Source organism: Pseudorca crassidens, chromosome 20, assembly GCF_039906515.1.
Source record: "Pseudorca crassidens isolate mPseCra1 chromosome 20, mPseCra1.hap1, whole genome shotgun sequence".
Lineage (NCBI taxonomy): Eukaryota > Metazoa > Chordata > Mammalia > Artiodactyla > Delphinidae > Pseudorca > Pseudorca crassidens.
In genome coordinates this window covers 25,752,916-25,779,596 of record NC_090315.1, presented here as the reverse complement: position 1 = coordinate 25,779,596, position 26,681 = coordinate 25,752,916, and the positions used below count along the sequence as shown (strand labels likewise).

General features: G+C 40.9%; 2 protein-coding genes across 6 annotated transcripts in view; one reads left to right on the top strand and one right to left on the bottom strand.

Annotated features, from left to right (window-relative positions):
• Nucleotides 1-3,044: 3,044 nt before the first annotated feature.
• ORC6 (origin recognition complex subunit 6) lies at nucleotides 3,045-10,551 on the bottom strand. 4 transcript variants are annotated; one of them, XM_067719880.1, is made up of 7 exons: nucleotides 10,083-10,551; nucleotides 8,091-9,491; nucleotides 6,686-6,849; nucleotides 6,382-6,471; nucleotides 5,084-5,196; nucleotides 4,619-4,687; nucleotides 3,045-3,591 (listed from the first exon to the last, which is right to left on the bottom strand). In XM_067719880.1, the coding sequence occupies exons 2-7, from the start codon at nucleotides 8,136-8,138 to the stop codon at nucleotides 3,464-3,466; spliced, it is 612 nt and encodes a 203-aa protein (XP_067575981.1). In that variant the 5' UTR covers nucleotides 8,139-9,491; nucleotides 10,083-10,551; the 3' UTR covers nucleotides 3,045-3,463. The 4 variants fall into 4 exon arrangements, with proteins under 4 accessions (XP_067575981.1, XP_067575982.1, XP_067575983.1 ...); XM_067719881.1 differs by having other exon boundaries at nucleotides 8,091-8,378; XM_067719882.1 differs by having other exon boundaries at nucleotides 8,091-8,212.
• A 39-nt stretch (nucleotides 10,552-10,590) lies between these two features.
• Nucleotides 10,591-26,681, top strand: part of VPS35 (VPS35 retromer complex component) — a 41,509-nt gene continuing 25,418 nt past the window's right edge. The window contains exon 1 of one of the 2 annotated variants that reach the window (XM_067719877.1): nucleotides 10,591-10,700. In XM_067719877.1, the coding sequence (XP_067575978.1) occupies nucleotides 10,698-10,700 (3 nt within the window). In that variant the 5' untranslated portion in view covers nucleotides 10,591-10,697. The remainder of the gene's footprint in view (nucleotides 10,701-26,681) is intronic. The other variant, XM_067719878.1, reaches the window with a different exon arrangement.

Genomic DNA, 26,681 nt, shown 5'->3' with positions numbered 1-26,681 from the left:
GGTATATCCACACAATGGAAAATTATTCAGACTTAAAAAGGAAAGAAATTCTGACACATGCCACAATATAATGAACCTCAAGGACATTATGCTAAGTGAAAAACAGCAAAAAATGAATACCATATGATTCCACTTAGATGAAGTATCTAGCTAGAATAGTTAAAATTCAGACGGAGGTAGAATGGTGGCTGCCAGAGGCTGGGGGAGGGAGGAATGGGAGTTGTTTAATGGGTTTCATGGGTAGAGTCAGCTTTGCAAGATGAAGAGTTCTGGAGATCACATAACAATGTGAATGTACTTAACACTAGTGAACTGTACTCTTAAAAATTGTTAAGATAGTGAATTTTATATTTACCACAATTTTTTAAAAAAGTGAATGTGCTTTAATTTTACCTGGTGATGAATAGATTGCTTTGACCCAAAGCTAGAATCTAAATCTTGGTACCAAAATCAAATTATATACCTTCTTAAAATAAATGAGGAAAAGACTCACATCCATTTTAGATCAAAGTAATAATAGAAGCACTATTTAGTGAATGCCTTCTAAGTGTCACACACTTTACAAATATTACCTTTAATTCTCACAAGGTAGATAATATTTCCATTTTATAAACAAGGAAACTGAAGCTCATTAAGGTTGTAATATTTCCTCAGGGCATAAGTGGCAGAGTCAGAATTTAAATGCAAGTGCATGTGGTTCCAAAGCTCACGTTCATTCCCCTCTACCACATGGCTGTGGGACATTATGCATGTGTGGGATCATTTGATTACAGCATTTCTCTAACCTTAGCTTGCTAAATGTCTAGAATTAAAAGGGGCAGGGAAAGAAAATCACTCCCTTAGTTACTCCTGTTCTATGCAGCAGGTATTATACCTTATTTACAGCAGATAGAAGGCAACCACTATTATTGATTCCATTCTGATTAGGCTTTAAAAATTTGGATGCAATCACTTTATTGCATTCTTCATGGAAATATTTAATTAGATCATGTATTCTTTATTTTTGAAAGTTAATAAACTTTATTTTTTAGAGCAGTTTTTAGGTTCATAGCAAAATTGAGCAGGAAGGACAGAGATTTCTGCTATGCCCTCTGTACCTGCCCATACCGCCTCATCCACAACCTCCTCCACTATTGACATCACCCGCTACAGTGGGTGTATTTACTACAGTTGATGAACCTACAATGACACATTGTTATCACGCAAAGTCCATTGCTAACATTAGGGTTCACTCTTGGTATTGCACATTCTGTGGGTTTTGATGAATGTATAATGATATATATCCACCATTGTAATATCATACAGAATAGTTTCACTGCCCTAAAAATCCTTTATGCTCTGCCTATTCATCTCTGCCCCCACCCCAACCCCTGGAGACCACTGATCTTTTTACTGTCTCCATAGTTCTTTCCTTTTTCATAGTGTCATATACTTGGAGCCATAAGGCCTTTTCATATTGGCTTCTTTCACTTAGAAGTACGCATTTAAATGTCCTCCATGTCTTTTCATGATGTGATAGCTCATTTCCTTTTAGTGCTGAATAATATTCCATGGTCTGGATGTACTACAGTTTATCCATTCACCTACTGAAAGACATCTTGGTTGCTTCTAAATTTTGGCAATTATGAATAAAGGTGCAATAAATATCAATGTGTAGGTTTTTGCAGACGTAAGTTTTCAACTCATTTAAGCAAGTACCAAGGAGCGTGATTACTGGATTACATGGTAAGAGTATGTTTAGTTTCGTAAGAAGCTCCCAAACTGTCTTCCAAGTAGCTGTAACATTATGCCTTACCACAAGCAACGAATGAGAGTTCCTGTTGTTCCACATCCTCGCCAGCATTGTTCTTCTCCTTCAATATCGACTTGTTGTTCTGGGTCTTTTAATTTTCATATAAACTTTAGTCTGTTGATGTCCACAAAATGCTGGGACTTTGATTGGAATTGTGTTGAATCTATACATCACGTTGGGAAGAACTAACATCTCAACAATATTGAGCCTTTCTATCCATGAACATGCAATCTCTCCATGCATTTTATTCTCCTTAGATATGTTGATATTTTATTGGAGTTTTGAAGTTAGCTTTGTAGTAGATCATGTATTCTTAATTTTGGTTAAAATCATGTCTGGCATGATGCCTCAGAGCCCCTAGCAACTTATCTTTCCAGGCCCTTTTCCATAGTTTTAAAGTAAGTATTTAGTAAGGTTACATTTTTCAGTATGTGGATATCAAAGAAAATAAACCTTGGGCCCTTTTTTAAAGTATAATTGACTTACAATATTATATAAATTTCAGGTGTACAATATAGTGATTTGATATTTCTACACATTATGATCACCAGTCTAGTTATGTCATCAGTGATTACATATTATTGACCATATTCCCTATGCTGTACATTACATCCCCATGACATTTATTTTATAACTGGTAGTTTGTACTCCTTAATCTCCCTCACCTATTTCACTCATCCCCCCTACCCACCTCCCCTCTGGCAACCACCAATTTGTTCTTTGTTTGTTTTGTCCATTCGTGTTTTGTTTTTAGATTCCACATGAGATCATACGGTATTTGTACTTCTGTCTGACTTATTTCACTTAGCATAATACCCTCTAGGTCTATCCATGTTGTCACACTTTAGTCTGTTTCTTAATTTTTTAATATGATGCTAATATATAATTATGTGAGACCTCTATGTGTTTCTTTCTGTATTTTAATACTTACTAAATACTTACTTACACCAGGAGCTGTACTAAATGCTTTACATGTATTAGCTCAGATACTCCTCCAAATTATTCTATGAGGTAGACATTATTTTTATTCCTACTTATTGATTTGGCATAAAGAAGCTAATTAATTTGCTCAAGGTTTCACAGGTGGTAAATGGCTGAGTAGTGTTTTAAACCCAGAAAGTCTGATTCAAGAGTTTGTGCTCTGGGGAGCAGTATGGTTCAGTGTTCAGCAACCTGGGCTTTTTTCCTGCTAGAGTAGACGGCTTTTGGCATACCACAGATTCTCCCAAACTGATAACAACTGCACCTTGAATGCATATAAAAATAATATTTATTAACTCAGGTTGTACTATATATTTAGTCAAACCAAGAGATTAACACAAAAACTTAAAATCTTTAGACTCCATTCAGCTTGAATTTCATATTCTAGATAGGACAGGAGACTGTCTTTTGCTTAAAACAAAACAAGAAAGCAAAATGGTTTCAATGACATTTTGTAGGAGAGAGCAGACCTGTGGGGAGCCAAGGCTGAGCCAACCAGGCACTGTGGCTTATCTAACGAATTTGCTGCCCATGTGAGAGCCACCCTGCTCAGCCCCAATGCTGGTTTCTTTGCTATTAAGGATAGGATCCTTGTTATAAAAGTTCAAACAAATTTCCAAAGCCCTCACATCTTCCTTGAGGTGGCAGATGCACCGCTGGTTTGCAGTACAGGTGGTCCGGAAGCTGAAATCACTCTGTTGTAGCCTTTTGTGCTTTGGCAGCATTTTCCAAAATTTTCCTTTTCCACTGTTCATAATCCTGTGTCAGATCTTCATCTTTTTGCGGTTTATGTGGGATCTCTACTACATTCTCTATTTCTATGAAAGAAAAAAATTTTTTAATGTTTCAAAATCCTTATGTTTACAAATGAGTAAGAAAGAAGTAAGCTTGTTTACTTTAAAACCTCTATCTTAATTAAGGTAATAGGGAATAAGATACCAAAATGAGAAGTGGAAACAGAAGTTAACACATCAGTTTTTCGCTCTCCCTTACACTCCAAGCATTCCAAGACATCTTGATGATAGCTAACATTTATCAAGCCCTGAATCCGGCACTTTTTAATTGTATTATCTCATTCAACCCTCACCACAATTATGTGAAATGGGTGCTAATATTAATCACATTTTATAGATTAGGAAGTTGAGGCTCACAGAAATTGTCACTTTCCTAAAATCACAGAACCACTCGGTGGTGAAGCAGGATTTGAACCTCAGCAGTTTGCCTTCAGATGTATTCTTAATTACATGATACTTCTGTAAACTACTGCTTGGAAAACTGGTCTTATCAAATGATTCACTTCCAGGATTTAGTTAAAATCTGACTTTTTTTTTTAATTGAAGTACAGTTGATTTACAATGTTGTGTTAGTTTCTGGTGTACAGCAAAGTGATTCAGTTATACATATATGTATATTCTTTTCCATTATGGTTTATCACAGGATACTGAATATAGTTCCCTGTGCTACAGTAGGACCTTGTTGTTTATCCTTCGTATATATAATAGTTTGTATCTGATAGTCCCAAACTCCCAATCGAACCCTACTCCTTGGCAACAAGTCTGTTCTCTATGTCTGTGAGTCTGTTTCTGTTTCGTAGATAAGTTCATTTGTGTCATATTTTAGATTCCACATACAAGTGATATCATATGGTATTTGTCTTTCTCTTTCTGACTTATTTCACTTAGTATGATAATCTCTAGATCCATCCATGTTGCTGCAAATATAAAATCTGACTCTTGTCAAGGCAAGCTGCTAAAGCAGCAAAGGGCTGTTCACTGCATTAAACCCACTGTACACTAATCCCATTGTACTAATTTCAATGTTCATCCGGTGTTAATAATGCTTCACCCGTTGCTGAAGGTTCAACCACTGTCTTCTTTTTCTTCCATGGTGGAGTAGCTGAATCTCCAGGCTCTCCTTTAGGGGGAAAAAAAAGTATTATCAGAGTTATTTTTTCTCCTATTTTCAATTTTAGTTTTGGGGCTTATTTTGGATCACAAATAAAAACCAGATACCTTGATTGACCAAATACTAGGATAAGGAGAAGGCAAATGATCTTGCCCTTCTCTTTTCTTTGGCTTTTCCTGTCAGACTTCAGAACAGAGAATCTATTTTCTAGGTATGAATTTACGGAATCACAGGGCTGGTTATTTTGTTTTTGTTTTTTAGTTATTAAGCTATTTTATTTGAAAAATAGAAAAGAACAGTAATTTTCTCAGTAAAAACCGATCTTGTCTACAGATAGACAAGAATATATATTTCAGAGACGTTCTTTCAAATGACACATTCTTGCAACGTGGAATGAATACTCACTGTCGATCTGCTGCCCAATCTTCTCTAACTGTTTACAGAGTCGATCAAACATGGCTTTCTTTACACCGGATGTGGCTGCCATTTTATTTTTGTCCACCTTTAGCTTTAGAATCCTACAAAAGAATTTGATAACTTACTGTTCTTAAGATCAGTATTGTTATCTTCTTTGGCCAACCAGTTATCAACTTATTTCCTTTCCACTAAGGCTTTATGAAGAGCCCCCAACTGTTTAATTTTCCCTTTATTTCAAACGTATATCATTAGCTAAAACCATGCAAACTTACCTTTTAAAGCTATTTATTTAGTTATTTATTGTACTGCGAGAGATAAAATGCACACGGGGTCTGTTACATAACAAATAGGGCACATAAAAACATTTGCTATAGTACTTCATGCTTTATAGAACTCTTATACATCTCAGATGTTAACTTGTTAAATGACAATTACAGCATTTTAAAGTGTTTAACTCACTTTAAACACTTATGATGCTTTTATTTATATGACTACAAGAATATAAACCACCCTCCCCTCCAAAAACCCCCCCTAATAACACTTCACAACAACCACTAATGAAAAATACAAAACAAACTTATTTAAAATAACAGACCCATTCAAACCTTTCTTTGTTCAGTGAAACGTGCTTTCAAAAGTGAGGTTGTCAATACTGCTTTCTACCATAACAGCCATACTCCCTCCACACATACATATACCTTTGTTGAAATAAAGGGACTATTTCTATTCACTAATAGTAGCTAAGGGAGCCAAACACACCAAAATTAGTGGTTAAATAGTAAGAAACCTATTCTTTAAGCACCAGCTACAATTTGTTTTCTAATGAGTTTTCCAGCAAGATAAAACAAGACAACTTTAGACAAAGATAACAATTACTAATATTTCCAGGGTAAAATTTCAGTATACACACAGATAACCCCAAAGATTCAAATTAAGAATTTATCATTGAAAAGTTTTATAAATTACTTGAAAAAGAGTTGCAATCAGTACTTAAAAAAATGTGACTGGAAAATCACAACTAAGCACTGTTTAATGATAGGTTTCATGACTTAGCATACATATACATATATGTGGCTGTTACTTGGCAAGTGGGCTTTGGGCAACACTAGTTCCTAGTTGTCAGGTCCATCGTGGGATAAACTGAGAATCAGGTCACTTGGCCACTATTAAGGTTATTTAGGAAAATATGCTCTGAGTTGAAATCAACTAAATTAGAAGTATTCTTTGGCAACGAGAAATTTATTTATAAATTACAGACTTTTCTGAATGTTCAAAGGAACACTTACTTGCATGCTGAAAGTAGTACAGCAGTGGTGAAAAGCGGCCTGGATAAGTCAAGATCCACTTGCTGTGTTTGTGGAAGACTGGACTCATAGCTAAGTGAAAGCAGTGTTTGCAGAGTTATTTGTTAGAAAATATTATTTCAAAGAAACTGAAAATGCAAATCAGAACTTACAAACTATTTAAATGTATAAGATACGCATTCTGTCACTTCAGCATATTAGTTATTTTTTAAGACGGAAAATTACCATGACATTGGATATTTCTGCTTTATGTATCAGTATCGATTTTCAGTTATATGCCTCATACCTTTGCAGTATCTTTGAAGCCATGTTCACTGCTTCTGTACAGCTAAACTGTACAGCTAGGTCTCTTATTCCAATATTCGAGTTCAGGCCCAGTAAACACTCAAAAGATTTAAGGCAACTCTGATACATCTTCTTGTTCAAACCAGAAAGTTTAATTAAATAATCCTTTGAAAGGAAAAACAGATGAATCATAAAAATCATAAGTGCTGTATATTAGTGCCTTTAACACTTGTTTAATAAGTCAACTTTCCAAGATTAATTAATTCTGTGGCAAGTCACTCTACCTAAAGGTTTAGCTTCATTTAGTCAAAAATCAGTAATCATATCAGGCAAGTTAAGTACCGCTGGCAATAAGCTCATACTATAGAAAGGCAGTCATGCATGTGTGCAGATAATTTAAAATACAACATAGTGTTACCACAGCCAAGCTGTGAATTAAAAAACACAGGAGATGCATATATGGTTATTTGCTTTAACAAAGGTGCCAATGTGCAATTCATTGGAAAAACAAAGGAGGGAAGTAGTGGGAGTGAGGTGGGGAGGGAGAGTGTGTGTGAAAGGGAGATAAGAGGGAAACTGGGAGAGAAACAGGAGGATCAACAACTGAGGGACACCAACTCTGCTTGGGAAAGGAAAGCTTAATAAAGGATGTAACAGCAAGGCAGGGTCATTTTAAGACAAACAGGAGCTTGCTAGAAAAGCATTCCAGGTTAAAAAAAAAAAGGCATTGCATTTACAAAGTCAGTCATTAAGATGCATGGTCTGTTAAGTGAACAGTGTAGCTTGAGGTTAGTAGGGTTCAAGAAGGGCTGGAGAGTTTGATGTTAATGGGGAGCCAACCCATGGGGAGCCAATGGTGTTTTTAATGCCACCATTTTTATCAGTGTACCATTATGTGACAGGCACTGTGTTAACAGTGTAACATATAGTACATTGTTTCCTCCTTACAATTATCCAGTGAAATGGATACCTTTATCCCCATTTGATGGATGAGGAAACTAGAGACACACAGAGTTAGTAACCGGTGGTGTTGAGATTTGGTCTCAACATGTGAGTCTTGCCATAGCTTGGCTCTCAACCACTGTGACACTGGAAGAAAAATAATACATGGGTTTTAAAGTATGTGATTTAGGAGAATGATGCTAGTGGCAGTGTGGAAGACAGCCTTCTGTAAAGAAAGGGGTGCTCAGGAAAACTAGGTAGTAAAGAATAGAGAGAATGTTGCAAAAAAATTTTTTTTCTCAAACTCTACAAAATGATTCTAAAGTTCATCTAGAATAACATACGAGAATAGCCAGGAAAATTCTAAAACACGGAGTTTTGATGGAGTTTTCACCAGAGATGAAAACATGATTAAACTTCAGTGTTGCACCAGATTATTCAGACATTCAGTGGGACCTACTTACCCTGTCCAAGGGGAACTTCACGTAGGAAGCTGCAAGGTCCAGGCACATGACTGCATTGCTGGTTTCTGTGGTTCGTGCCGCTAGGCCAATACACTTCACATGGGACAGTCGCAAGTACTCCTCTGCTTTCCTGAGCAACACATTCACTAAAACTCTTTCCCAGAAGTCTGCCCAATACTTTGGTAAACAATGAATTCAGCCTGGCGAACTTCACTCCGACCCTAATTCCTATGCAAGTTTATTTGGGGCTGGGAATGAAACTCCCATCTTTTGGGGGAGGACAGGGTTCTACAAAACAGAACAGACCCTCTGACTCCAGACATCACTGTGCTCAAGTACTTTCAAGCAAAAGTAAGTTCCTGAAATCCTCCCAAAAAGGCCAACCCTTCTTTCAGCCTTCCATTACTGGAACAAGCATGAATTGTGACATAGGCAGGCAAGTGAGACCAGGGTTCCTCCTTCCTCTAAATCTGTGGTTCTTGGGACTTCCCTGGTGGTGCAGTGATTAAGAATCCGCCTGCCAATGCAGGGTACACGGGTCCGATATCTGGTCCAGGAATATCCCACATGCCGCGGAGCAACTAAGGCCCTGCGTCACAGCTACTGAGCCTGCGCTCTAGAGCCCACGCGCTGAGAGGCCATGCTCTGCAACAAGAGAAGCCACTGCAATGAGAAGCCCGCGCACCGCAACTATGAGTAGCCCCCACTCGCCGAAACTAGAGAAAGCCGGCGCACAGTAACGAAGACCCAACGCAGCCATACGTACATACATACATACATACTTACATACATAAATAAATAAAAATAAATCTGTGGTTCTCAAACTTTAGTGTACATGACAGTCACCTTGGGGCTTGTGAAAAGATTGCTGGTCCCAGCCCGAGTTTCTGATCAGTAGGCCTATAGTGGGGCCTAAAAATGTGCATTTCTACCAAGTTCCAAGGAGATACTGATACTGCTGGTCCAGGCACCACACTTTGAGAACCACTGTTCTAAATGATTACGAGTCCAGGAGGTGTTCCTTTCCTTCCCTTCTGTCACCTAATTGACAGTCCAAGCACCCAGGCTAGCCCTGCCCCCCCAGTTTAACTACAATTCTTTCTTTCTTTTTTTAACATTTATTTACTTATCGGCTGTGTTGGGTCTTCGTTGCTAAACGCGGTTTTTCTCTTGCGGCGAGCGGGGGCTACTCTTCGTTGCAGTGCGCAGGCTTCTCATTGCGGTGGCTTCTCTTGTTGCGGAGCACAGGCTCTAGGCACACGGGCTTCAGTAGTTGTGGCACGCGGGCTCTGTAGTTGTGGCTCACGGGCTCTAGAGTGCAGGCTCAGTAATTGCGGTGTACAGGCTTAGCTGCTCCGCGGCATGTGGGATCTTCCCGGACCAGGGCTCGACCTGTGTCCCCTGCATTGGCAGACGGATTCTTCACCACTGCACCACCAGGGAAGCCCCAATACTTTATTTCTAACCCTGGATCATGCAAAAGTCCTTCCCATCTCCGGGGTTTTGCACAGGCTGCTGTCCCTGCTTGGGCCCTCTTCGCACATCTTCCCGTGGCTGGCACCTTCTATAAATCGGGTCTCAGCGCCAATGGCGCCCCCCCCCCATCCGAGGCTTTCTCGCAAGTTTCTTTTAAATTAAAGGCTGCAGAGAAGCTGCGCTCCGCTCCATCCCCAGCGGCTCCGCACACCACCCCATTCCACTTCCTGCGTAGTCGTTGCCACCATAGACACTGCCCTCCATGAGGTCTCTACCCCGTAGGTCTGCCTCCGCCGTAAACGCACTCTCAATAAGTTTCAGGGAAACGACCCAAGCTCTCCGCCTCTCTCCCTTTCCCACCACCGTGCATCCCACAGTGCTAGCTGTTCCCAGGGGCGTCTACACTCGCCCCTCCGGCCTGCTCACGAAGCTCACTGTCGGGAGGTTTTTCTTAAGGTAGGGCCTAAATCCCTTCTGAGGGCGCAGGGCCGCTGGGGTGCGCCCGACCGGACTCACCTCAGCACCTCCGGCTCGGCGATGCCCAGGCGCGGGGCTAAACGCCGGATCAGACCAGGTTCCATGGCGCGGACAAAGACTACACCCGCAAACAGCTGCAACGCGACGAAACCCGCGCGCGGACGTCTCGCCAGCCAGTGAGGGCCGGGACCCACCCCCCCGCTGCATCTGGATTGGTTGGGACAAGAAGTTGCGACTACCCCGTAAACCAATCCTGGTCTTCCTCTTGAGCGTGCGCGCTGCGAGTACAGCGCCAAGGCAGAAAGTGAATGTGCTCCGGCAGCTCCCACTCCTTTTATTCCTCCCTTTTAGGCAGACGCAAACGCTGCCTTAGGCTCTTGCTGTCTCCTTCCTGCAGCCGATGGATTTCCCCCTACTCCGCACTGTCCCGCCACACACTGTGGAGAGATTGGCTGGCGCCTAGGTTCCTCAGTCCAGCGTGAAGTGACAAGGACCAATAAATACGCGAGACTTGGAGGGCCAATCTAGGAGCTGCCTGCAGCGTCCGAAGGCGGAGCTAGAGGGGGCGGGGCTTGGAGGGGCTGCAGAGTCACCTGACCGCGGGAGGCTCCGCGCGGGGTGGGTGCTGTTAGCTGCAGGCTTAGGGGAATCGCCATGGTGAGTGCTGAGGGGCCGCGGGCCCCGGGCCGACCCTTCTCCCAGCACCTGCTCACTCCCACCGCCTTGGAGCCTTGCAGGAGGAGTCGGGGCCCCGCAGCCGGGTCGGGGCTAATACCAGCCCGGCTTGGCCTGCGGGGTGGGCGACAGGCCGGGGAAGGCCGCAGGCGGGGCGATCCGGGCTCGGGTGGGCGGGGGTGCTTGGCCGCGGCCGTTACTCTTTGAGGAGGTGTCTCCGCCCATTAGCTCTGGGGGTCCGTGAGGGACTGCGGCCCCTCTGAGTGGAGTCGGCCACCGCCCGCCTTGATGGGATCCAGAGTGCCGGGTCTGGGCGTCTGGCTGGAACGGGAGCGTGGGGAGGGCCTGAGGCTCAGAGGTGGCGTTGGGATCCGCCCAGAGGCTGCTCCCTTGCTGGCGGTTCCACCTTTGTGCCTGGTAGTGCTTTCTTATCCCTTCCTTGTGCAAGAAATACCTTCCGGAGGGGCCTTAATGGTGCCCGGGCCTTCTTCGGCCTCATAGCCCCCTTCGATTGCAGTGTGTGTCAGAATTCTAGGGACTCGCTTACGTGAATTTCCTGGAAGGACTCATGCTCTCTGATATCTACTAATTCTGAGAGACGGAAAGGAGACTGCTTGTTTCCTTTAACACTTGTTCGTTGGGCGTCCTGGCTCTCTTACTGACCTCCCCATTGATGAAATCCAAGTGTTTTACTTCCTGGAAGTAGGCATACTCCTTAGCGCCTCTCCGTGCTGGCAGCAAATCGTGGTGTGGCTGTTGGCTGGTGAACTTGAACTTCCTCAAAGTGTGAATCCTTGTGTCTAGTTTCCACAAAGGCAAGTTGTCACTTGCATTTTATTAGCGTTTGACATAGTCTGCACAGTATGAATAATGTTTTTGGATGTTGGTGTACAGTATGTCAATTTTATCTCACTATTTACTTTACGTAGACAGGCTTCTGAAAACCTGTAAGCCTGGAAACAGGGGTCGCTTTAAATGTGTTAATGCCAGAAAGCAGAATGTTTGACATATATTACTTTCATATAATATGATGCCATACAAGGTGATTTTGCTTATTTCTCAGAATTTTTAGTTGGGAATTGATATGAGAACGGTGCAAAAATTAAACTAGGATATCTCTGTTTCTCAACGTTTATGGATTGACATTTATAGTGTTTTGTAATCAAAGCAGTTACTTGAGGATCTACTATACATCCAGATTCTGTGCTTGATGAACCAGTTTGGAGCAGTGAGCCAGACACAGTGAGCCAGTCCTGTTCTCATGAATTTTATTGGGAAAGAAAACTTGAGTAGCAGTCTTGTCACAGCCACTGTCTCTGTGACTTGGGCAAGTCACTCAATCTTCTTTGAGTCTCCTTTTTGCATCTGAAAACAAATGTTGCCTCTTTGGCCCTTCCCAATCCTAAAATTCTAGGATCCAGTTCAATTCATCATGCATCTTGTGTGCCTTCTATGTCATGGACTGTGCTGGGCAATGGGAACATAGTCCTTGCTTTCAAAGAACTTAAGGGTCTAGCAGGGAAGACTTGCTTGTGGCACTTAATGGAATACAGTCTGAGGATCGCTTTGCTAGCACTGTCAACTCAGTGTTGTGGGGCCCCGGAGGGAGAGACGGTTCTGCCTTGGGAGCTTGGGAAAGACTACAGGAAGTAAATGTTAACTTTGATTCTGAGGAAGGTGAGCAGAAATTCCCCAGGTGGAGAAGAAAGCATATTGCTAGTAGATAAAGCTGGGAGAAGTGAATGCTCATGGTGTGTGCCATCATAGGATTCCTGGGGCAATTTATTGGTAAATTAAGGTGGAGACACTTTGGTATTAAAATACATGTTTGGACGTTCCCATCCCTTCATCATCCTTAGTTCTCCCTACGTCAATTGCTATTTTGTGTCTTATCATCATTTTTAAAATAGTACTTTCATTAACATAATGAAATTCTGTATCTTTGAGAGACTGGTTATTTTCACTTTACAGTTGCTTTGCATCGCGTTGTTAGATTACATCTGTAGAATGAGTGGAGAGATTGACAAATAAGTTTCTAGGATCGTTGGAGATAATTGCTGATGTCCAAGGGGGATATAATAATAATGGTAACACTTATGTGAAGTGCTTATTACTAAGTGCTAAGCACTTTTCAAGCTTTATCTGTGTCACTTCACTTATTACTCATAATGGTGATGTAAGTACTCTTATTAACCTTGTTTGCTACAAGAGGAAGTGAAAGCACATTGTTTGAATGGAGAATAGTTTTATAAGTGATATGTTCATAGTGACCTTTGTTCTCTCTGCACCTTTTTGAAAAAATAAATTTATTTATTTAATTTTGGCTGCGTTGGGTCTTCATTGCTGCACACGGGCTTTTTCTAGTTGCGGCGAGGGGGGCTACTCTTTGTTGTGGTGCATGGGCTTCTCATTACGTGGCTTCTTTTGTTGCAGAGCATGGACTCTAGGCGCGCGGGCTTCAGTAGTTTGTGGCCCATGGGCTTAGTTGCTCCGCGGCATGTGGGATCTTCCTGGACCAGGGCTCGAACCGTCCCTGCATTGGCAGGCAGCTTCTTAACCACTGCACCACCTCTCTGCACCTTTTAACTGTGTAGACTTGGGAGGGCTGTTCGGCTTGAGTCTCACGCTAAAATGGGCCTGATCACAAATGTTAATTTGATTTTGACTCTGTAGTGTTTCCATTTTTCTCTGATGCATGTAGCTGCTATGTACAGGGTCATTTGTAAACGGAGAACCACTTTCATGAGTGAGGAATCATTGGTTACCTGGCTTGTGTTTAATGAGAGCGTGTTCACGTTATACCTGACACTACTCGCAATGTGACACTTCCCAGGAAGGGCATCTAGATGCTCCTTTAGAATAGCCATTTGGGGACTTCCCTGGTGGTGCAGTGGTGAAGAATCCGCCTGCCAATGCAGGGGGCACGGGTTCAAGCCCTGGTATGGGAAGATCCCACATGCCACAGAGCAACTAAGCCCGTGTGGCACAACTACTGAGCCCATGTGCCACAACTACTGAAACCCGCGCACGTAGAGCCCGTGCTCCGCAACAAGAGAAGCCACCGCAATGAGAAGCCCGTGCACTGCAACGAAGAGTAGCCCCTGCTCGTCACAACTAGAGAAAGCCCACACACAGCAATGAAGACCCAATGAAGCCAAATAAATAAATAAGTAGACTAGAATAGCCGTTTGTATAATAACTACGTTGTCTTACAAGTAATATGTAAAAATACATTAATATAGCTTTATCTCTTCATTTGTAGCCTACTAATAAGTCTGTAATTTTCTACATTGTGTATATATATGTTTCTATTAATTTTAAACCCCATTGATACAAAATAGAAAAATTTTGCCAATTTGTTTTCAGATTACTGAATCTGGTCATTTCTATACAAGTATTTTTGAATTGCTTGTAATCTCTTTTTTTTTTTTGAAGTCAAATCACCCTTTATTCTTCTATTCTGCACTTGATGCACTTGGTGCTCGGTAGGTTGAATCAAAAATGATTTTCTTTTTTTTTTTTTAACATCTTTATTGGGGTATAATTGCTTTACAATGGTGTGTTAGTTTCTGTTTTATAACAAAGTGAATCAGTTATACATATACATATGTTCCCATATCTCTTCCCTCTTGCGTCTCCCTCCCTCCCACCCTCCCTATCCCACCCCTCCAGGCGGTCAGAAAGCACCGAGCTGATATCCCTGTGCCATGCAGCTGCTTCCCAGTAGCTATCTACCTTACGTTTGTTAGTGTATATATGTCCACGCCTCTCAATTGCCCTGTCACAGCTCACCCTTCCCCCTCCCCATATCCTCAAGTCCGTTCTCCAGTAGGTCTGTGTCTTTATTCCTGTCTTACCCCTAGGATCTTCATGACATTTTCTTTTTCTTAAATTCCATATATATGTGTTAGCATACGGTATTTGTCTTTTTCTTTCTGACTTACTTCACTCTGTATGACCGACTCTAGGTCTATCCACCTCATTACAGATAGCTCAATTTCGTTTCTTTTTATGGCTGAGTAATATTCCATTGTATATATGTGCTACATCTTCTTTATCCATTCATCCGATGATGGGCACTTAGGTTGTTTCCATCTCCAGGCTATTGTAAATAGAGCTGCAATGAACATTTTGGTACATGACTCTTTTTGAATTTTAGTTTTCTCAGGGTATATGCCCAGTAGTGGGATTGCTGGGTCATATGGCAGTTCTATTTGTAGTTTTTTAAGGAACCTCCATACTGTTCTCCATAGTGGCTGAACCAATTCACATTCCCACCAGCAGTGCAAGAGTGTTCCCTGTTCTCCACACCCTCTCCAGCATTTATTCTAGACTTTTTGATGATGGCCATTCTGACTGGTGTGAGATGATATCTCATTGTAGTTTTGATCTGCATTTCTCTAATGATTAATGATGTTGAGCATTCTTTCATGTGTTTGTTGGCAGTCTGTATATCTTCTTTGGAGAAATGTCTATTTAGGTCTTCTGCCCATTTTTGGATTGGGTTGTTTGTTTTTTTGTTATTGAGCTGCATGAGCTGCTTGTAAATTTTGGAAATTAATCCTTTGTCAGTTGCTTCATTTGCAAATATTTTCTCCCATTCTGAGGGCTGTCTTTTGGTCTTGCTTATGGTTTCCTTTGCTGTGCAAAAGCTTTGAAGTTTCATTAGGACCCATTTGTTTATTTTTGTTTTTATTTGCATTTCTCTAGGAGGTGGGTCAAAAAGGATCTTGCTGTGATTTATGTCATAGAGTGTTCTGCCTATGTTTTTCTCTAAGAGTTTGATAGTTTCTGGCCTTACATTTAGGTCTTTAATCCATTTTGAGCTTATTTTTGTGTATGGTGTTAGAGAGTGACCTAATCTCATACTTTTACATGTACCTGTCCAGTTTTCCCAGCACCACTTATTGAAGAGGCTGTCCTTTCTACACTGTACATTCCTGCCACCTTTATCAAAGATAAGGTGTCCATATGTGCATGGGTTTATCTCTGGGCTTTCTATCCTGTTCCATTGATCTATCTTTCTGTTTTTGTGCCAGTACCATACTGTCTTGATTACTGTAGCTTTGTAGTATAGTCTAAAGTCAGGGAGCCTGATTCCTCCAGCTCTGTATTTCGTTCTCAAGATTGCTTTGGCTATTCGGGGTCTTTTGTGTTTCCATACAAATTGTGAAATTTTTTGTTCTAGTTCTGTGAAAAATGCCAGTGGTAGTTTGATAGGGATTGCATTGAATCTATAGATTGCTTTGGGTAGTAAGAGTCATTTTCACAATGTTGATTCTTCCATTTGAAGAACATGGTATATCTCTCCATCTAGTTGTATCATCTTTAATTTCTTTCATCAGTGTGTTATAATTTTCTGCATACAGGTCTTTTGTGTCCTTAGGTAGGTTTATTCCTAGATATTTTATTCTTTTTGTTGCAGTGGTAAATGAGAGTGTTTTCTGGATTTCACTTTCAGATTTTTCATCATTAGTATATAGGAGTGCCAGAGATTTCTGTGCATTAATTTTGTATCCTGCTACTTTACCAAATTCATTGATTAGCTCTAGTAGTTTTCTGGTAGCATCTTTAGGATTCTCTATGTATAGTATCATGTCATCTGCAAAAAGTGACAGCTTTACTTCTTCTTTTCCGATTTGGATTCCTTTTATTTCCTTTTCTTCTCTGATTGCTGTGGCTAAAACTTCCAAAACTATGTTGAATAAGAGTGGTGAGAGTGGGCAACCTTCCTGATCTTAGTGGAAATGCTTTCAGTTTTTCACCATTGAGGATGATGTTGGCTGTGGGCTTGTCATATATGGCCTTTATTATGTTGAGGAAAGTTCCCTCTATGCCTACTCTCTGCAGGGTTTTTATCATAAATGGGTGTTGAATTTTGTCAAAAGCTTTCTCTGCATCTATTGAGATGATCATATGGTTTTTCTCTTTCAATGTGTTAATATGGTTTATCACATTGATAGATTTGCTTATATTGAAGAATCCTTGCATTCCTGGAATAAAGCCCACTTGATCATGGTGTATGATCCTTTTAATGTGCTGTTGGATTCTGTTTGCTACTGTTTTGTTGAGGATTTTTGCATCTATGTTCATCAGTGATATTGGCCTGTAGTTTTCTTTCTTTGTGACATCCTTGTCTGGTTTTGGTATCAAGGTGATGGTGGCCTCGTAGAAGGAATTTGGGAGTGTTCCTCCCTCTGCTATATTTTGGAAGAGTTTGAGAAGGATAGGTGTTAGCTCTTCTCTAAATGTTTGATAGAATTCGCCTGTGAAGCCATCTGGTCCTGGGCTTTTGTCTGTTGGAAGATTTTTAATCACAGTTTCAATTTCAGTGCTTGTGATTGGTCTGTTCATATTTTCTGTTTCTTCCTGATTCAGTCTTGGCAGTTTGTGCATTTCTAAGAATTTGTCCATTTCTTCCAGGTTGTCCATTTTATTGGCATAGAGTTGCTTGTAGAAATCTCTCATGATCTTTTGTATTTCTGCAGTGTCAGTTGTTACTTCTTTTTCATTTCTAATTCTATTGATTTGAATCTTCTCCTTTCTTTTCTTGATGAGTCTGGCTAATGGTTTATCTATTTTGTTAATCTTCTCAAAGAACCAGCTTTTAGTTTTATTGATCTTTGCTATTGTTCCCTTCATTTCTTTTTCATTTATTTCTGATCTGATTTTTATGAGTTTTTTCCTTCTGCTAACTTGGGGTTTTTTTTGTTCTTCTTCCTCTAATTGCTTTAGGTGCAAGGTTAGGTTGTTTATTCGAGATGTTTCCTGCTTCTTAAGGTGGGTTGTATTGCTATAAACTTCCCTCATAGAACTGGTTTTGCTGCATCCCATAGGTTTTGGGTCGTCGTGTCTCCATTGTCATTTGTTTCTAGGTATTTTTAAATTTCCTCTTTGATTTCTTCAGTGATCACTTCGTTATTAAGTAGTGTATTGTTTAGCCTCCATGTTTTTGTATTTTTTACAGATCTTTTCCTGTAATTGATATCTAGTCTCATGGCTTTGTGTTCGGAAAAGATACTTGAAACAATTTCAATTTTCTTAAATTTACCAAGGCTTGATTTGTGACCCAAGATATGATCTATCCTGGAGAATGTTCCAGGAGCACTTGAGAAAAATGTGTATTCTGTTGTTTTTGGATGGAGTGTCCTATAAATATCAATTAAGTCCATCTTGTTTAATGTATCATTTAAAGCTTGTGTTTCCTTACTTATTTTCATTTTGGATGATCTGTCCATTGGTGAAAGTGGGGTGTTGAAGTCCCCTACTATGAATGTGTTACTGTCGATTTCCCCTTTTATGGCTGTTAGTTTTTGCCTTATGTATTGAGGTGCTCCTATGTTGGGTGCATAAATATTTACAATTGTTATATCTTCTTCTTGGATTGATCCCTTAATCATTATGTAGTGTCCTTCTTTGTCTCTTCTAATAGTCTTTATTTTAAAGTCTATTTTGTCTGATATGAGAATTGCTACTCCAGCTTTCTTTTGGTTTCCATTTGCATGGAATATCTTTTTCCATCCCCTCACTTTCAGTCTGTATGTGTCCCTAGATCTGAAGTGGGTCTCTTGTAGACAGCAAATATATGGGTCTTATTTTTGTATCCATTCAGCCAATCTGTGTCTTTTGGCGGGAGCATTTAGTCCATTTACATTTAAGGTAATTATTGATATGTATGTTCCTATTCCCGTTTTCTTAATTGTTTTGGGTGTGTTATTATAGGTCTTTTCCTTCTCTTGTGTTTCTTGTCTACAGAAGTTCCTTTAGCATTTGTTGTAAAGCTGGTTTGGTGGTGCTGAACTGTCTCAGTTTTTGCTTGTCTGTAAAGGTTTTAATTTCTCCATCGAATCTGAATGAGATCCTTGCTGGGTAGAGTAATCTTGGTTGCAGGTTTTTCTCCTTCATCACTTTCAGTATGTCCTGCCACTCCCTTCTGGCTTGCAGAATTTCTGCTGAAAGATCAGCTGTTAACCTTATGGGGATTCCCTTGTGTGTTATTTGTTGTTTTTCCCTTGCTGCTTTTAATATGCTTTCTTTGTATTTAATTTTTGACAGTTTGATTAATATGTGTCTTGGCGTATTTCTCCTTGGATTTATCCTGTATGGGACTCTGTGTGCTTCCTGGACTTAACTATTTCCTTTCCCATATTAGGGAAGTTTTCAACTATAATCTCTTCAAATACTTTCTCAGTCCCTTTCTTTTTCTCTTCTTCTTCTGGAACCCCTATAATTTGAATGTTGGTGCGTTTAATGTTGTCCCAGAGGTCTCTGAGACTGTCCTCAGTTCTTTTCTTTCTTTTTTCTTTATTCTGCTCTGCAGTAGTTATTTCCACTATTTTATCTTCCAGGTCACTTATCCGTTCTTCTGCCTCAGTTATTCTGCTATTGATCCCATCTAGAGTATTTTTAATTTCACTTATTGTGTTGTTCATCGTTGCTTGTTTCATCTTTATTTCTTCTAGGTCCTTGTTAAATGTTTCTTGCATTTTGTCCATCCTATTTCCAAGATTTTGGATCATCTTTACTATCATTATTCTGAATTCTTTTTCAGGTAGACTGCCTATTTCCTCTTCATTTGTTAGGTCTGGTGGGTTTTTATCTTGCTCCTTCATCTGCTGTGTGTTTTTCTGTCTTCTCTTTTTGCTTATCTTACTGTGTTTGGTGTCTCCTTTTTTCAGGCTGCAGGTTCGTAGTTCCAGTTGTTTTTGATGTCTGTCTCCAGTGGCTAAGGTTGGTTCAGTGGGTTGTGTAGGCTTCCTGGTGGAGGGGACTAGTGCCTGTGTTGTGGTGGGTAAGGTTGGATCTTGTCTCTCTAGTGGGCAGGTCCATGTCTGGTGGTGTGTTTTGGGGTGTCTGTGGACTTATTATGATTTTAGGCAGCCTCTCTGCTAATGGGTGGGGTTGTGTTCCTGTTTTGCTAGTTGTTTGGCATAGGTTGTCCAGCACTGTAGCTTGCTGGTCGTTGAGTGAAGCTGGGTGCTGGTGTTAAGATGGAGGTCTCTTGGAGATTTTCACTGTTTGATATTATGTGGAGCTGGGAGGTCTCTTGTTGACCAGTGTCCTGAAGTTGGCTCTCCCACCTCAGAGGTAGAGCCCTGACTCCTGGCAGGAGCAGCAAGAGCCTTTCATCCACACGGCTCAGAATAAAAGGGAGAAAAAGTAGAGAGAATTAGTAGAAGTAGGAAGAAAGAAAGAAAGAAAGGAGGGAAGGAAGGAAGGAAGAAAGAAGAAAAGAAGGCAAGAAGGAAAGAAAGGAGGGAGGGAGGGAGGAAGGAGGGAAGGAAGGAGGGAAGGAAGGAAAAAAGACAGAAAAGAAGATACAGTAAAATAAAGTATAATAAAGTTATTGAATTAAAAAATAATTATTTAGAAAAAAAAGGGGGACGGATAGAACCTTAGGACAAATGGTGGAAGCAAAGCTATACAGACAAGATCTTACACAGAAGCATACACATACACCCTCACAAAAAGAGGTAAAGGGGAAAAAATCATAAATCTTGCTCTCAAAGTCCATCTCCTCAATTTGGGATGATTCGTTGTCTAAAGGAGGGAAGGAAGGAAGGAAGGAAGGAAGGAAGGAAAGAAAGAAAGAAGGTAAAGTATAATAGAGTTATTAAAATTAATTATTAAGAAAAAAATTTTTTAAAAACCAAAACAATGGATGGATAGAACCCTAGGACAAATGGTGGAAGCAAAACTATACAGACAAGATCTCACACAGAAGCATACACATACACATTCACAAAAAGAGGAAAAGGGGAAAAAATCATAGATCTTGCTCTCGAAGTCCACCTCCTCAATTTGGGATGATTCGTTGTCTATTCATGTATTCCACAGATGCAGGGTACATCACGTTTATTGTGGAGCTTTAATCCGCTGTTTCTGAGGCTGCTGGGAGAGATTTCCCTTTCTCTTTGTTCTCACAGCTCACAGGGACTCAGCTTTGGATTTGGCCCCGCCTCTGCGTGTAGGTCGCTGGAGGGCGTCTGTTTTTTGCTCAGACAGGACGGGGTTAAAGGAGCTGCTGATTCGTGGGCTCTGGCGCACTCAGGCTGGGGGGAGGGAGGGGCACGGCGTGCGGGGCGGGCCTGCGGCGGCAGAGGCCGCCTTGACGTTGCACCAGCTTGAGGTCCGCCGTGCGTTCTCCCTGGGAATTTGTCCCTGGATCCCGGGAACCTGGCAGTGGCGGGCTGCACAGTTTCCCCGGAAGAGTGGTGTGGATAGTGACCTGTGCTCGCACACAGGCCCCTTGGTGGCGGCAGCAGCAGCCTTAGCGTCTCCCGCCCGTCTCTGGGGTCCGTGCTTTTAGCTGCAGCTCGTGCCCATCTCTGGGGTCCGCGCTTTTAGCTGCGGCTTGCGCCTGTCTCTGGGGTTCGTGCTTTTAGCCGCGGCTCGCGCCCATCTCTGGAGTTCCTTTAAGCAGCACTCTTAAACCCCTCTCCTCGCGCACCAGGAAACAAAGAGGGAAGAAAAAGTCTCTTGCCTCTTCGGCAGGTGCAGACTTTTCCCCGGACTCCCTCCCGGCTAGCCGTGGTGCACTAACCCCTTCAGGCTGTGTTCAAGCCGCCAACCCCAGTCCTCTCCCTGCGCTCCGACCGAAGCCCGAGCCTCAGCTTGCAGGCCCGCCTGCCCTGGCGGGTGAGCAGACAAGCCTCTCGGGCTGGTGAGTGCCGGTCGGCACCGATCCTCTGTGCGGGAATCTCGCCGCTTTGCCCTCCGCACCCTTGTTGCTGTGCTCTCCTCCGCGGCTTCGAAGCTCCCCCCTCCGCCTCCCGCAGTCTCCGCCCGCGAAGGGGCTTCCTACTGTGTGGAAACCTTTCCTCCTTCACAGCTCCCTCCCACTGGTGCAGGTGCCGTCCCTATTCTTTTGTCTCTGTTTTTTCTTTTTTTTCTTTTGCCCTACCCAGGTACATGGGGAGTTTCTTGCCTTTTGGGAGGTCTGAGGTCTTCTGCCAGCATTCAGTAGGTGTGCTGTAGGAGTTGTTCCACGTGTAGATGTATTTCTGGTGTATCTGTGGGGAGGAAGGTGATCTCTGTGTCTTACTCTTCCGCCATCTTCCCAGCACCCCCCCGCTTGTAATCTGTTTATAACCACAGTTTTATTTGCTGTATAATTATACACAATAGCCAAAAGGTAGAAGCAACCCAAATATCTATCAACAGACGAACAGATAAGCAAAATGGTATATACACATGATGAAGTATTTAGCCTTAAAAAGAAGGAAAATTTGACATATGCTACAGCATGGATGAGCCTTGAAGATATTATGCCAAGTGAAATAAGCTGGACACAAAAGGGCAATATTGTATTATTCCACTTATATGAGGTTAAACTCCTAGAGAGAAGTCAAACTCCTAGAGAAAAAAAGTAAAGTGGTGGTTGCCTGGAGTGCAAGTCGGGGGATGGGGAGTTACTGTTTAATGGGCACAGAATTTCCTTTTGGAAAGGTGAAAAAGTTCTGGAAATAGATGGTGGCATTGGCTGTAAAACGATGTAAATGTGCTTAATACCGAACCGCACACTTAAAAATGGTTAAAATGGCAAATTTTATGTTATATATGTTTTACCACACTAAAAATTATAAAAATTTCCTGATGTATCACTACTTATCTCTAAGTTGGCCATCTGAATCTAGTGAAATCCATTGATTCTAATAATTGTTAAATCTATTGCATCCAGAGTTTAGAGCCAGAAAACCCAAACCATAGCTTGGTCTTCCTGAAGTTTTCAGATGGCTAGACCGTGATGAACAGTGAATTTCATGAAGTCAGAATCCTTAAATGCTGATGTTCTCCTTGCCAACATTTACACTAATAGTTCTGTTGTATAAATTAGTGTTCAGTTTAAAAGATACATAGCTTTTTCTTTGAAATTTATGTATGCTTATGAAGAAGTATGGTCACAGGGAAACTCAGTTTACTAGAGTTTGCCCACAGGAAAAGATAGAGAGATGCTTGGCATTGCTTATTATTTAATTAATTTTTTTCCTCTTTCCAAAATTAGACCAAGAAAGTATTCTATTTTTATGAATGATTCTAGTTCAGAAGTGGGTTTTATGTGCTTTTTGTTAATCTCGAAATTAAGTGTTGTTTTGATTGTCTTTGATAATGGAGCAGACCAGATTTAACTTTAATGTTTATAAGTAAGTGCTTGCCTTCCATCTTCCTAGTTCATTGTGTAAGAGGCATTCTATCTCTAGTCATTTTTCTTTTTTATTAAGGTAGAATTTACATAAAATTGACTGACCATTTTAAAGCAAACAATTCAATGACATTTTGTACATTAACAGTGTTGTATGACTACCATCTCTGTCTAGTTTCAAAACATTTTTATCACCCGAAAAGGAAACCCTGTACTCATTAAGCGGTTACTCATCCACTCTCCCTCCTGGTAACCACCAGTCTGCTTTTTGTTTCTATGGATGATTTACCTATTCTGGATGCAAGCTTACTTCGTTTTATTGTGCTTTTGCTTTACTGCATTTTTTTTTTTTTTTAACAAATTGAAGGTTTGTGGCAACCCTGCAGCTAGAAAGTCTTTTGGCGCCATTTTTCCAACAGCATTTGCTTACTTTGTGTCTTTGTGTCACATTTTGGTAATTCTTGGAATATTTCAAACTTTTTCATTATTATATTCTGGTGATTAGTGATCTTTGATATTACAATTGTAATTGTTGTGGGGTGACACAAACTGTGCCTATATGAATGGGCGAACTTAATTGATAAATGTGTGTATTCTGACTGCCCCCCAACTGGCTGTTCCCCGTTACTCTCCCTCTCCTTGAGCCTCCCTATTCCCTGAGATACAACAATATTGAAATTAGGCCAATTAATAGCCCTACAGTGGCCTCTAAGTGTTCAAGTGAAAGAAAGGGTTGCACGTTCTCACTGTAAATCAAAAGCTAGAAATGATTAAGCTCTGTGAGGAAGGCATGTCAAAAGCTCAGCCTCTTGCACCAGTTAGCCAAGCTGGGAATGGAAAGGAAAAGTTCTTGAAGGAAATTAAAAGTCCTACTCCAGTGAACACATGAATGATAAGAAGGCACAACAGCCTTATGGTTGATACGCAGAAAGTTTTAGTGGTCTGGATAGATGATCAGACCAGCCACCACATTTCCTTAAGCCAAAGCCTAATCCATAGCAAGGCCCTCTCTTCAGTTCTTTGAAGGCTTAGAGAGGTTAAGGAAACTGCAGAAGAAAAGTTTGAAGCTCGCAGAGCTTCATGAGGTTTATGGAAAGAAGCCATTTCTGTACCATAAGAATGCAAGGTGAAGCTGCAAATGGTGATGTAGAAGCTGTAATAAGTTATCCAGAAGGTCTAGATAAGACAATTAATGATGGTGGCTACACTAAACAACAAATTTTCAATGTAGACAAAACTCTCACAGCTAGAGAGGAGAAGTCAACGTCTGGCTTCAAGAACAGGCTGACCCTCTTGTTAGGAGCTAATGCAGCTGATGGCTTTAAGTTGAAGCTGATGCTCATTTACCGTTCCTAAAATCCTAGGGTCCTTGTGAATTATGGGCCTGTGCCCATAAATGGAAAAACAAAGCTTGGATGACAGCACATCAGTTTACAACATAATTTACTTAATGTTTTAAGCTCACTGTTGAGACCTAGTGCTCAGGAAAAAAGGATTCCTTCCAAAATATTAATGCTCATTGACAATGCACCTGGTCACCCAAGAGCTCTGATGGAGATGTACAGTGAGATTAATACTGTTTTCACGCCAGCTAACACAACATCCATTCTGTAGCCGACAGATCAAGGAGTTATTCTGAATTTCAAGTCTTGTTATTTAAGAAATATATTTCATAAGGCTATAGCTGCCATAGTTAGTGATTCCTTTGATGGATCTGGATAAAGTAAAGCCATTAAGAATATTTGTGATTCATGGGAAGAGGTCAAAATATCAACATACACAGGAGTTTGGAGGAAGTTGATTCTAATCCTCATGGATGACCTTGATTGGTTTAAGACTTCAGTGGAGGAAGTAACTGAAGATGTGGTGGAAATAGCAAGAAAACTAGAATTAGAAGTAGAGCCTGAAAATGTACCTGAATTGCTGTAATCTCATGATCAAACTAACAGATGAGGAGTTGCTTCTTATGGATGAATAAAGAAAGTGGTTTCTGGAGATGGAATCTACTCCTGGCGAAGATACTGTGAAGATTGTTGAAATGACAATAAAGGAATTAGAATATTACATAAACTTAGTTGATAAAGCAGGGCAGGGTTTGAGAGAACTAACTCCAATTTTGAAAGAAGTTCTATTATGGGTAAAATGGTATCAAACAGCATTACATGCTACCGAGAAATCGTTCATGAAAGGAAGAGCCAGTCGCTGAGGCAGACTTCATTGTCTTATTTTAAGAAGTTGCCACGGCCACCCCAGCCTTCACCCTGATCAGTCAGTAGCATCAACATCAATGTAAGACCCTCCACCAGCATAAAGAAAATGACTGAAGGCTCAGATGTTGGGTAGCAGTTTTTAGCAATAAGTTTTTGTTTTTCGGTATGTGGGCCTCTCACTGTTGTGGCCTCTCCTGTTGCGGAGCACAGGCTCCGGATGTGCAGGCAGGCTCAGTGGCTGTGGCTCACGGGCCTAGCCGCTCCGTGGCATGTGGGATCTTCCCGGACCGGGGCATGAACCCGTGTCCCCTGCATCGTCAGGCGGACTCTCAACCACTGCGCCACCAGGGAAGCCCCAATAAGTTATTTTTAAATTAAGGTATATACATTGTTTACTTAGACATAATGCTATCGCACACTTAATAGACTACAGTACAGTGTAAACATAACTTTTGTACATACTATGAAACCAAAAAGTTTGTGTGACTCACTTTATTGCAATATTTGCTTTATTGCTGTGGTCTGGAACTGGACATGCAATATCTCTGAGGTATGCCTGTATTTCATATCAGTGGAGTCATACAATATGTGGTCTTCCGTGTCTGGTTTCTTTCACTTAGCATAATGTTTTCTAGGTTAGTTCACGTAGCATGTATCAATACTTCACTCCTTATGATTGAGTAATATTCCTTATATGTATATAACACAATTTGTTTATCCACTTATCTGTTGATCCTTTAGTCATTTTTTATTAAAAACATAATCTAAAACCAGCTTATTCATTCGTACAGTGAACATTTATGAAGCATCCATTATGTGTCAGGCAATGTGTTGGGTCCCAAGGATGTAAAAATGGCCATCGTTTATAATTATAATGTGATACCTGCTGTAGTAGAGGTGTAACACAGTGTTTATACAACATAAGGGGTGGAGTGGTTAACACTGCTTGACAGGTGGATCTAATTCATCTTGCAAGCAGATTTTTCTGATGGCAAAGAGAAGATTATATAGATGTACTTCGTTCATTATAACTGTAGATCTCCATATTTGAAATGATAAGGTAGGTTCTTGAGGAGAGTACTCTTTATGGTGTTCTACTACAGGTCACTGACAATAATTTTAGCTATTTTATTTCTAAGCTGTTTAGTCCCTCGTTATATATTACCTAAGGGGATAAGTGTTCTCATAAACTAGTTCCTTGGTCTGCCTAAGAATAGACTAAGATGCAGATGAGAGGCTTTTAGAGATTTGGGTTAGACTATACTTACCACCCCAGATTGGTTATGTTCCAGTTGAATTCAGAGTGTATTAGCAGAACATAGGCAGCCATAAACTACCACCTTATATTTCTTTGAAGCCAGCCTGCTAGAGGAGTGTTGAGTCAGTTTCTGAGAAGAAGAAATTCTCTGTACATATTACTTTTCTCCTTCAGCAATCTTATGCTGTTAACTTCAGTGATGACACAGCTCTCTGTTCAGTTGTCAAAAATTGATAAATTAGTTTGAGATGTAGAACTGGAATGAGTCTTATATGAAAGCCTTGGAAATATAAAGTATGGTGGGAAATATAGAAAGAACAGATTTACTAGAAGAGAGTGCTAATGAGACATTA